Here is a 12,241-nt window from a genome sequence, read left to right as displayed (position 1 = left end):
ATTTTATAATTATTTTGTAACAACTCATTGTCCACGCTTTGTCCACGGTAACTTGTAGCGTGAACAAATGAGGTATTACAAAATAATTATGAAAGTTCACACTAAAAAGTGAGATTTTTTAGTTCTACACACTTTTTAGTGTGGAAAAATTTCTACACACTTTTATTTCTACTTATTTTTACACGCATAAAAGTGTGACAAATTTTTTTAATTTGTTCACACTAAATAAAAGTGTTGATAAATGTTATATTATTTGTAGTGGAAGAAAGAAAAAGAAGAGAAAGGAGAGAGGTAACGTTCGGATTTGGTGGGCCCCGCATGACTTTTTTATTTTTTTTATAATTAAAGCATGTAACGGTTGAATAGTATCGAGATGGAACCGGGGACCGTGGTCTCCATGCCGGTCATCACCCAACCGGTACCGGTACCACGGGGCGGTGTTCCCTTAGGTACCGGTATGGTCACCGTTCCACTCCGTCCACCCTAATAGGCCATGTAACCAAAATAAAAGATAGAATATAAATAACTAAATATACAGACCTCATCATATCCAAATTAACATATGATCAGACATTCAGACGACATCAAATTGGTTCCATTTTATTGTATAATTAGAAATTAGAACATATGCAACCAAAAACTAAATTTAAATCATAAACAAAAGAATAAATCAACATGCTGTTTATTTTACGACAACTTCTATATATTACTAGCTTGATTATATATTTTATTGGAATCAACAGGGTTAGAAGAAAGCTTAAGATAAAATAGAGATATAGCATAAAAAAATCTAATTTGGGTATCCGTAAGTTAATAAATATATTAGTAATTACATTAGTAAATTTTAAGGGTATTTTAGTCATAATATAAAATTATAAATGAACTTTAAAATTTTAATTACAGGTGGCATATTTATTGTTGGATATTTTAGTGTAATTAGGTTAACTTGTTTGATCAGTATTGTCATAATAATACATCATATAGGATTGGTGGTGCGGTCCTAAGGTATGGGGGTACGGGGGCAGCGCCCCTGAGAGCGGGGTCCAAGGGGCGGCAGCCCCTGGCGGGGTCCAAGGGGCAGAGCCCTTGGCTGGGGTCGAGCTTGAGGGACTAAAATTAAATTTTCGGAACTTAAATTTTCGGAACTTGAAGGACTAAAAATGGCAATTTCGAAACCTTGCAATAACTGCCGTTTTTGTTGATAAAACAAAATCCCGTAACACATTCTGATCATTCTTTTTCTTCTTCTTTTCTGGTTCTTTCTCTCAAATACATACACACAGAAAATTCTTAATCTTTGATTGTATCCGGTTGAATAGTTTGGGTGAACCGCCAAATTGATTCAATCTAAAAGCGATCACGTGCCTTCAAAGATTGTTTATATCCGGTTATCTGTTTGTTATCTCGACCCCAACATTTATTTTGTTAGGTTAAAGTTTAGATCATTTAATTAGGTCTCTTAATCATTAGTGAAACTTAAAACAGGTTAGACTTTTTCCCTGAATTGTTCAGTCAGCTTCATAATATAGGCTTTGTTGATAGATTGATATTCGAATGGGCTTAACTTATGTTGGGCCTATTAAATTTGCAACGTTGATGAATCAAACCTTAATCTGGAATATTAGATCAAGGTGGTTCAAGCAAAATGAAAGAAAATAATAATAATATTTTTGGAAATCAAACTCAAAAGATAAAGCCTGGGGTTTAATGTGTGCTATATTAGTTTCTGAAGTTTCAATCATCTAATGGAAAACCCTATAGTATGTTAAATGATCATGGTGAAGACAATCAGCCGTTTGATCTATGCGGTTTGGATATTCGAAACAATAACTAGCTACCCATTCATTCTCTCACGTTTTCTGCATCTCTGTCTCATTGCAAGCTTATGCGAGTTGCACTTTTTATGTTTAGAAACAAATAACTGGATGGTGTTCGATATTTACAACCAAATCTAATGTATGCTACAGATAAAAATACGTTTCAAGTATCAGATGGCTCATATGATCATTTAACGCATGTTCCTGATCCAAAGTGAAGTTTGGGTTAAAATGTGGACAATGCTTTTGAGCCTTGATCACACACAATTCCATTTAAAAGACAAAAGTTACTTTAAACCGAGTAACTTAGAATGTCAGATCAAATGTTAAGATGAATAGTCATAAAAGAAACTCAGATTTACAGATCGAGTATTTGCAACTAATAACAAAAGATACTACTAGGATACATAAAGAAATGATTAAACTGAGAGTTTAGGCAGGGGCCGCGCGAACGCAGGCCCCCGCTGCCACAAATTATGACGTAGGCTCGATCACTTGGACCGACCTTAGGCGGGCACCCCTCCTGAAGTGCAATGGAGGTCACCAACCTAGGCCATGGACCTTCTTGATCATCCATTGACCCCGTCCAGGTAAGTGAGTTCTCCATTCCCCTCTCTCCCTATTTATATTACACACCCCACTTGAAATCTTTCTTTTTCTCTCGATGTGGGATAATGCTCCTATTTTCAAAACTCTATAATCTGACTATTTACTTCATTTTTTCCTGTAAACAATTAAACATTATTATTACTTTATCTTATTTAGCTATATATTGACATATTACAAATTACAAGACAGTTTCAACTTTATATTATATTTTACCCAGTTTCTAGTCATGTAAAGAATACAACTAAAAAGTGAAAAACAATACAACTTGAAAGAAAGGCGAACGTTGATTTGTTGTTATTTAGAAAGTTTAAGCTTTGTGGAAAAGGTTGCAAAGTGATGGACATGGAATTATATTTGCTCGCTATCTTTTCTTTCCCTTCACCTAACATATATTATGCACGTGTTCGAAAGTGTACGTATGAATGTTCTGAAGCATATTTGCTTACAAATATTTTCATGTATAAATAAAATACATACCTCCGTCCCATTTTAATTGTCACGTTAATCAACTTTGACCGTAAATAACTTTGTTTGTTTCATGTAATATTTGGTATAAAATATATGAATGGATTGAGTTTTTAATGTACTTTTCGTCCATATAAGTTTCATCAATTAACATATAGTACAAACAAAGTTATTTACGGTCAAAGTTAATCAACGTGACAATTAAAATGGGACGGTGAGTAATAGATAAGGTTAAAATAACAATATAAATTCCTTAAAATGGTCAAAGAACAATATATATGGTTACATACATAAGATTGTGTTGACATAATTATGGGGAATTAGTGGTTTTAGAGGAGTTGTTATGAATAGGGCGGCGTCTTCTCACGGAAGAATAATCCATGTTAGTGAATTGAGTCGGGTCGGATCCCTTTTCACCAAAAACTACTTCATTTCTCCTTACTTGAGTTCCACCTACACATAGAAAAAGATATACCGGCTATTATATATGTAGATGTTTGTAAATTGGTTATAAGTATTTTTCTTGTAGAACTATTAGAATATTAACGCGAAACATATAAAAAATAAATAATTTTTTTATTCATTAACCTGATTAAATTTTAAAGGTCGGTTGTTATAAAACAAATTTTATCATATAATAAATCATATATATGATAAAGACGACACATGACAGTTTGTGTATCAAAATTTCTATATGCATGTTCACCCAAAACCATCATATGTTTCGTCGGCTCAATCTTTCACATATTTTTTACCATGAGAACCTATGCTCGATATATCAGACTACAATAAGTTTGATCATAATTTTAATCAACGTAATCTTTCAACAAAAAAAAAAAATGAAGAAATTTACCTCTTGAATGACACACATGAGTGTGTAGGATCAAACTTTAAAGTATCATGTAGAAATTAAATTACCTAATAGAGCTGCCTTTTGGTTATTGTAGAGCACCAAATCTTGATCTTCATATTCTTTAACCTGATAAATTAAACATAGCACTAAACTTCATAGTCTTCTAAAAAACATACAAATTAACCACTAACATTTGAATCTTTCCCCGCCCCATACGCTGCTAATGGCGAGATTGGGTACTGTTGATGATGTTGATTTGAATCTTTCCCTATACTCACTACATATCTTGGAATAAAAAATATGGTCAATTAAGACTTATAAAATAAGTTACCATTTTTTTGAGCAACAACTTTCTCGAAAACATAGTAGAAGAAACCGGTTCGTAATCTGCAAAAAGTGTAACATGCCATTGTTAGTTGCTAACCATGCATCATGATACATGAAAGGTAGAGGATGATGAGGTGAAGATATACCTAACTCATGGAAAGCTTTCATATGATGACTATGAAAAAAAGCAGCATTAGTTGTCATCAAAAGGGAAAACCGAATGCACAACAACATTATCTTCATGGCAATAATCATCTCCAAGCTTAGACCAAGTAATAGCAATGTAGCATATGTGATATATAGATAGATGTAGGTTATGTTGAAAAAAGGTAGTGTTGGTCAACTGAACTAAGTAGACATGATTCTAAATAAGTGTGTGTATGAAAGGGAAAGGATACACAAAGCATAATATGGAGAGTTTTAAAAATATAAAAGTGCATAGATATCCTAATTAGTTTGCATCTTTGGTAAGGCTTAAAACCTACATGTGTTCTCTACTTTTTAGAGTCATTCTCAAGCTTGAGATATCTAAAGTTTTGTGATACATATAAAGAACCGTTTTACATGAAAGCTAAAGACGACAAGAAAAAAAAAATCGGTGGATTAAATCCTACATTGAAGAGACTAGAAGGCTGTCAACACTAGTCTGGTCACTTTATCACCATATTTATTGGGACCATTTGATGTTATCAAATACAAACACACATCTCTATCACAGCTCCATATTTCTGAAATTTTGTTACATGTGTTCAAAAGCTCATTTCATACTTTACTTAATTAGTTATTTGACTAACTATTTTTAAGTCTCCTGCTACTGAAATATTGATCAAATGTATACTAATACATGTTTCAAAAAAAAAAAAAATGTATACTAATACAATTAAACAAACTTAGTGGGCAAAGATCACCATAAGGCGAACGAAGACCTAGCGTGAAGGATGGTTTCAACAGAGTGCATATGCTCGTATCAAAATCGAATCGGTTGTATAGGAAATTCTAACACGGTTTCTTGGTCAAACTGATCTTGATTTAATTTGTTTTTCCATGTGGTGTGAACATCTAAAAATGTAAAACTTTTGGGTACTAATTTGCACAAAAAGGTAGAGATGTACATATGTAGTAGAACATGGACAAGAATGTGTTCATTGTTGAGTCACAACGCATCTTTCACATCCATCCGCCTTAATACAAGCTTTGTCTGGTCTACTTTAGAGACGAGGACAGAAAGGTAGTTGTGATGTACCCCTTGCCTCTTCTTGTATTTTATTTTATATGTAATTAACACTAGTCTTTGTCAAACATAATAGTGGCCACCTGAGTTACTAGTTTAGATCTACCCATCCTATGACTGATAATCTCAGAAAGTAAAGAGATACACAGATTAGACAGTAGAAGACCGAAAGAATTAGGTGTACTTAATTAAGATTATTCAAATACAAACTAAAAATTTCTAGCATCTTGTTAGGAATTTTTTTAAATATATTTCTGTTGTTCTAAAAAAATCTAACTACAATATGGGACAACTGATTTTCTTTGTGTGTTTATTATAATATTGTTTTGTATGCAGTATTTCGTAACCATATTTTAGACGTAAATTACTAATAAAATTTAAATTAAAAAAAAAAAGTGGTTGCTGGTTCAACTTGACCTGACCCTACGCTTATGTCATGTATTAAACGATGGCACTTTAACCTGATTACTTGAACTCGTTTTAACAAGCTACTAAACTCTTGGTCCGCCCACTTGCCATGACCAACAACAGCAACTCAGGCACGACAGTTTGTAATATACACTTGGGGCAATGGTTAATATTAAATGTTCTGATGGATTAATGGCTAACATGTTTAACACAGGAAGATACAAGATGGTTTTAATCTCAACTCACGTTAGTATATATAGAAAAAGTACTCCCCAATAAATCAAATGATAATGTTAGTAATGAAAATGAGCGAGAAAACAATATAAAAAAGCCATACTTCAACCTCAATCGCAACCCCGGCTCAAACTTTAGCTAAAAAAACAAGTCTGCTTTGTGAATATATCCCATACTACTGTAAATTCTTTGATTTGTATGTATATGACATCCTATAAATTAACAAAGACACATCAATTCAGAATCTACAGCATAGAAGCCCGTGCCTCCATCCACGAGACTTTCGTAGACGCCTCCTATCAGCTTTTGCCATTCTTACAGGACTGCTGTTCCATTCATTCGGCAATCTGCATAGATAAACGAAAATGATGTCACATATAATTATAAGCAAAATGGTGAATCGCGGGGGAAAAAGAAATTGTGGTGTTCATTATTACATTGGAAAGGCAAAGGATCGCGTGCTAGTTGTGCTGCTATCTGATCGATGAGAGATGTTTCCGGAATGCGCTATAGGCCCAGAGTAAGTTATTAGTCCTGACACAGGACCAGCAACAGAAAAACTCGACTCTCCTTGACCATGGTGCACCAGGTTAACCAATGCAGCATTATCTGAATCCAGATCATGGAGCTTAGGTGCACCATCTGACTCTCTGGAATGTCCATTAACACATTCAAGATTCTCAACCTTATGGAAACTACTGCTCAATTCTGGTTTACCATCGATAAGATCCAAACATTTGTTTCCGTCATCCATTGTGATGTCATTTGATATATTGGTACTCTTACAGATTTCTTCTGTGGGACTCTGCAATTAGAAATATAGCTATCAGACCCAAACTATATATTAAAGGTGGCAATTGCCACTTCACACTCATGAAGTTATGAATGGGTCGACTTGAATTATGTATTAGCCCTGAAAGATTCAATGGGTCGAACAAAATTGTGCAAAAAAAAATGGTTTAATTCTCTCAAAGTGTATTTTGAATGCATATAACCTACCAGATCACATTATTGAAGGAAAAAAAATTTGGGTATCGTTGTAATAATACAAGTCGTAATCAAATATCCACCACTCATTACTATTTTCAAAACTGTTCTTAAATTATGAATTATAAAATAAAATGTTTGGGGTTCCATCTTCTTATATTAGCTAATTTCTTACTAGCATTTTTCAAATAAAATTTTAATGCCATTAGAAAAAAGAAAAAAGTTTGGGGTTCTCACTACCAGTTTCCACACTAGAAATTACTTTGACCCACCAGACTTGCAAATCCATCTCCACTTAAAAAAGCAGTTAATACAGGCTGATTGAGCAAACATACAGACAATATTTGTTTCATACACAAGATATGCACAAAAATAATGGTTATTTTTCCAATTATGTAACCAAGAATGCAAGATATGCATACAGTTCAGACTATATATTCATATCGTACTTTTCTCTCAAAATACATTGCTTTTTCCAGGTACAGCCTCACTGGTAGGGAATCAGTCGATTCTTATTCTCAAAAAACATAAGAGACTCTCATGAGAAGCAATATAACTAAGCAACCAAGCTAATGGTAGCAAGCTGGCAAGTTTGACCAACTTACTAACGAATAGATCGAGGTAGATAAAGTTCATCACTCACAGGTTAAACAAGGCTCTCTCAAAGCTCCCAAAGTGTATTTCTAGTATATAAAACCTTCTAAAACATTTTATGCAATACATTAGATTGTTACTGAAATACGGAGTAAAATATATTTGAAATCATATTAGACTCGCCAAAGGTACTTGAATATAAAATTTTAATATTTCTAGACAAAAAGTATCTCGTAATTGCAACTTGCATAAAAAATGTTCCTTTTGACCTATTACCCAAACCGTTTAACCAGTTCATTTGAACACTTCTAAACTGAACCTTGATATGGTTAGAAATAGTGACCTGACGAGACTGTTGACGAATGGCCTCAAGGAGGGATTTAAGGGAAGGTAGTGGTCGCTCCTGTTGCAAGTAGACGCTATTGGAAACAACTTGCTCTGTAGAGGCATTATCCAATAAATCACCACTTGATTTAACGTCTGGACCATGACTTTCAGCGGCCTTTGGGGGAGCATCAGATTCTGGTGAAAAATTTAACTTTTCAGGTGCACATGTGGAAGTTCCATCCTCATTGTCACTGTCATCTTTAGACATATTTTTTAACTCGTTTGGAACTACAGAATCACTAACTTCTTCACTAATCCCACATTCCTTGGCAGCAGCATCTTCATAATCTTTTACTGGTATTAAATTTAAATTATGATTTTGAAAATCCATATCAGTACTTATGTTCTTCGCATTACCACAGTCGTTGATACGCCCAGCAGCGATCAAATCACTATCTTCATAATCTTTGTCTGGTATTGAATTCTGCAAATCTTCATTTTGAATATCCGTGTCAGTAATCATATTACGTTGATCACTGACAGGCAACGGCACAGTTAAATCAGCATCAATTTTTGTCTCAGAGAATACATCAGAATTCTTTTCAATCAATTTATCCTGAATGCCTTCAAAATTCATACAATCATAAGTAGGTTCCACGATAGGCAAATCCCTATCAATTTTCCCATTGGTTCCAGAACATAATTTAGATTCCATGTAATAATCTTCCGTGGGTGAAAATATCAACCGTTCATGCTTCAGAATCTCATTATTGTTCTCATCAAACATAACACTTTCTCCGTCAGGTATTCCCTCATCCATACATATATCTTTAACATGAAACACACCCTCTTTGTAACATACTAACAACTCGGGCAATTCACATTCCATCACATTTTTATCAGTGTAAAGTTCTGTTTCTTTCACGCAAAATTCTGAAGGAACATTACATGGTGCTAGAGAATTTCTAAACTTGTCGCCTTCACAATTATTGATCAAACCATCCTTTATATGGGAATGTTCAAGTTCTTGATCATTCCAGAAATTGACTTTTTCATTCTCTTCGTCCGATAAGAAAGGGTTTGTATACCTTTTAGGGCTCTCTTTCATAGCTTCCTTCAGTTCATCTGTGTCAAAATTACTGTTGTCAGATTCAAATCAGGGATAGTATAGAGTACACACTCACACTTAGAAAGTACAAATATAAAAGCAAAATCATCGTAAGATTTTCAAAACAGAACACCATCATAATTCTGTCAATCAATAGTTCATAAAGCAATGCAACAATGACATAACTAGTGTATATATCATGGCGGTTTCCGAAAAGTCTTTTCCCGTTTTTTGGTAGTGGTTTTTTTTCCATTCTCTTAGATTTTTTTTCCATTCTCTTAGATGAGAGCCGATCTACTTTACCTATGGAATTTGGTATCTTCTTGTCTAAACCCAGGAAATAAATTATAAGGTACTATCTTATATATAGAGAGAGAGGTTCTGGTTCAAATAAAACAAGTATTAAAGTAAAACATCATAATCTTCGTGCATAGTTATAAATCTTAACACATTAGTTTTATCATGATTCAATGGTTAATATCTTATCCTATTTGCCTTACTTTAATCTTTGTTTTACAATAACCAACCCCGATATATATATCTAGAAATAGTACATAAATTGCGGAACAAATGGAGGCATAACGACCGTACCAGATTTCATTATTCTCATTCGACGGAAATGTATGAAGGACTCTCAAGAGCTGTGGCGCATACATTAGCTACCATGCAAAACAATACACAACCTACCAAAACAAAATACAAATGTAACATATATAATTATCATGTGAACTGTTATATCAAAAAAAAAAAAGAAGACAAAGCATACAACAAACAAATAAGAATCAAATCCAAAATAAGTGAATATGAATAAAACCACATGTCACGGTCAAACTATATGTCAAAGACAAATTATATCATAATGAAAACAAAAAATACATCTGCTATATCTGAAATTACCAACCATGCCAAAAAAAATTATATTGTCACTAGTTACATATAATACACAAAAGCCAAATATAATCCAATAAATTTTTCACCAGAAACAAAAACTTCTAAAGATAAAAAAAAAAATACAGAGGAAAATTCCACTAGCATAGAACACCTAATAAATAAATAAATTAAAATAGTAAAAAAACTTTTTGATAAAAATAATCATCAGATTTGTTCTGTTCTGTGCTTCTTTTTTGTCAGTTACCTTATTAGTCTGCCCATTTGTTTTAATACAAATACTTTACAATCTCCTCACAAGGTTTTTTTTATAAACCCTATACTGATACAAATTCTGTATAGATCCTAACAAATTCCCACTTTCTACCTACACATCTAAATATATATATATATACAATATATATAGATACAGATATGCAATATATACAACTATTCTAATAAAAATTGTTTAAAATATAAGCAGAATACCTGCATACAGATCCGACTTTTACGGCAAACAACAGATACAGAGTAATGAAAATAGCACAAACAAAGATGAACAAGAGCTACTACAAAAATTTTTTAAAAAAATGTCTACTTTTTGAAGGAAAAAAAAACTAAATTTTGTATTGTTATTGTTATATTATATGTTATATGTTAATATAGAGTGCATTTAATATGCAAGGCTATATACTGTGAAAATATATACATATAGATACATACATGAAATGAAGAAGATATTTGCAATAAATATACACACAGATACTGTAAATATTAAATAAAAATAAATATGTTTGGTAAGGAGTAGTACTACATTAGTAATTAGATAGAAAGATTTGTGAGATCCTATAGAGATTTATAAAAAGGTTACCTTGAAAAAGTTTTGAGACTGTTGACCGGAGGGGGGATAGTGGCCGGAAAAAGGTTGTCGGAAAAGTGGAGAGAGAGAGAGAGAGAGAGAGAGAGAGAGAGAGAGAGAGAGAGAGAGAGATGCGGTTAAGAACAGCGAGGCAGAGGGCAGAGACAGGGGCAGATTTGTATGTGTGATTGTGTGAAGAGAGTGGAAAGTGGAAACAACTCATCACCTGTCAAGGATTGAAATGGAAATGGAAATAGAAATAAAAACGGAAATGGGATCTAGATTTTTTTTTTTTAAAATTGCAATTTTTTATGGTCCAAACCGAGAAAACCGAAAAACCGGATCGATTTTGGACCGAAACCGAGTAGAACCGAGATCATCGGTCCGGTCCACGGTTCCTTAATTTCATGTCATTCGGTCCTCGGTCCGGTCCATGTTTAAACCAAGAAAACCTTCTGTTTGACCGAACCGAGGTATATGTTGCCTATAATTCAAAATTTCAAATATTCAATATAAGTTTAAGCAGGGATTTTGAGACTTTTTAATTGTGACAAGTATTTTTCTTATTAATTGGTGTTTTTGAGACTTTATTTGCTACTGAGATTGACACTTTCTGTACTATTGAGCTTAATCTTATTTTTTGAAGCATTTTTGTTATTGTGAATGCAAATTATGAATGCATAAATGTTAGCTTGTACTCAGCTCTGGTACTGTACTGTGTATGATTGTATCAAATTATATAGAAATTGTTGGTCTGATCTAAAGTTAAAGTTTAAAATGGACCTGTATGGATTTGGGTACAAGTGGTTCAACTTGTAGAAGCTTGTAATGTATTAATATTATATCAAAACTCCAAAAGTCATTGTCCATATTTTTGTGTTGCATACTTGCTTCACTGCAATCTGTATTAGTACACTAGTACATTGGGCATTTTGCTATATGGCTTGGATTTTGACTTCTTGTTAAAACTCAAAAACATATATGTATGATATATCCCATATAAATATTTCTAGATAAGCAACTTGCTTGCATTATTATTCATGAACAACAAAAACTCAAAGAGTATGGCTGAAATCAAACAAACATGACTAAAAATAAAGCCCAACACTTGGTATTCAGTCCAACCTTTTAGACCCGGAAACCGAATATAAATCGAGCATGGACCGAACCGAAGACATCGGTCCGGTCCTCGGTTCTAAATTTCTGAACAAACGGTCCTCGGTTCGGTCTTGTACAAGTCCAATTCGGTCCGGTTCTTGGACCGTGAACACCCCTAATATTTAGTACTCCGTATTTGTTTTTTTTATTATTATTTTACTTTTCTATAAACTTTAAAGAATATTTTATATAGCTACATTATAAACTTGTTGGTTAGGGTATCTTCTATATGACTATATTGTAACACCCCAATAATTTTAAGATAAATAAATTAACCCCTTTTTATAGTTTTGACTTTAAATTAGTTTCCTAGTATTTTATTTTTGAATATGGGGTTAATTTAGTTGGAACTTTAACGGATAGCGGGTAAAAATACCCACAAAAGTTAGTCAAGGGC

At 33.2% G+C, this 12,241-nt stretch overlaps 2 protein-coding genes and 1 non-coding gene across 3 annotated transcripts; all 3 read right to left on the bottom strand.

The window, feature by feature from the left end:
* Positions 1–2,253: 2,253 nt before the first annotated feature.
* On the bottom strand, positions 2,254–2,415 carry LOC122586211. Its single transcript, XR_006321917.1, has one exon. It is a non-coding gene; the product is annotated as a U1 spliceosomal RNA (small nuclear RNA).
* Positions 2,416–3,122: 707 nt separating this feature from the next.
* On the bottom strand, positions 3,123–4,326 carry LOC122597931. Its single transcript, XM_043770527.1, has 4 exons — positions 4,218–4,326; positions 4,076–4,131; positions 3,810–3,870; positions 3,123–3,344 (listed from the first exon to the last, which is right to left on the bottom strand). The coding sequence occupies exons 1-4, from the start codon at positions 4,324–4,326 to the stop codon at positions 3,202–3,204; spliced, it is 369 nt and encodes a 122-aa protein (XP_043626462.1). The 3' UTR covers positions 3,123–3,201.
* A 1,637-nt stretch (positions 4,327–5,963) lies between these two features.
* Positions 5,964–10,919, bottom strand: LOC122582421. The gene is made up of 5 exons (XM_043754812.1): positions 10,699–10,919; positions 9,552–9,643; positions 7,869–8,977; positions 6,382–6,749; positions 5,964–6,291 (listed from the first exon to the last, which is right to left on the bottom strand). Exons 2-5 carry the CDS (start codon positions 9,568–9,570, stop codon positions 6,183–6,185), a joined length of 1,605 nt encoding a protein of 534 aa, XP_043610747.1. The 5' UTR covers positions 9,571–9,643; positions 10,699–10,919; the 3' UTR covers positions 5,964–6,182.
* Between the last annotated feature and the right edge of the window lie 1,322 nt (positions 10,920–12,241).

Source organism: Erigeron canadensis, chromosome 1 (assembly GCF_010389155.1).
Source record: "Erigeron canadensis isolate Cc75 chromosome 1, C_canadensis_v1, whole genome shotgun sequence".
NCBI classification, from domain to species: Eukaryota; Viridiplantae; Streptophyta; class Magnoliopsida; order Asterales; family Asteraceae; genus Erigeron; species Erigeron canadensis.
Note: the sequence above shows the minus strand (reverse complement) of the source record. Positions and strands in the feature narration are given on the sequence as shown.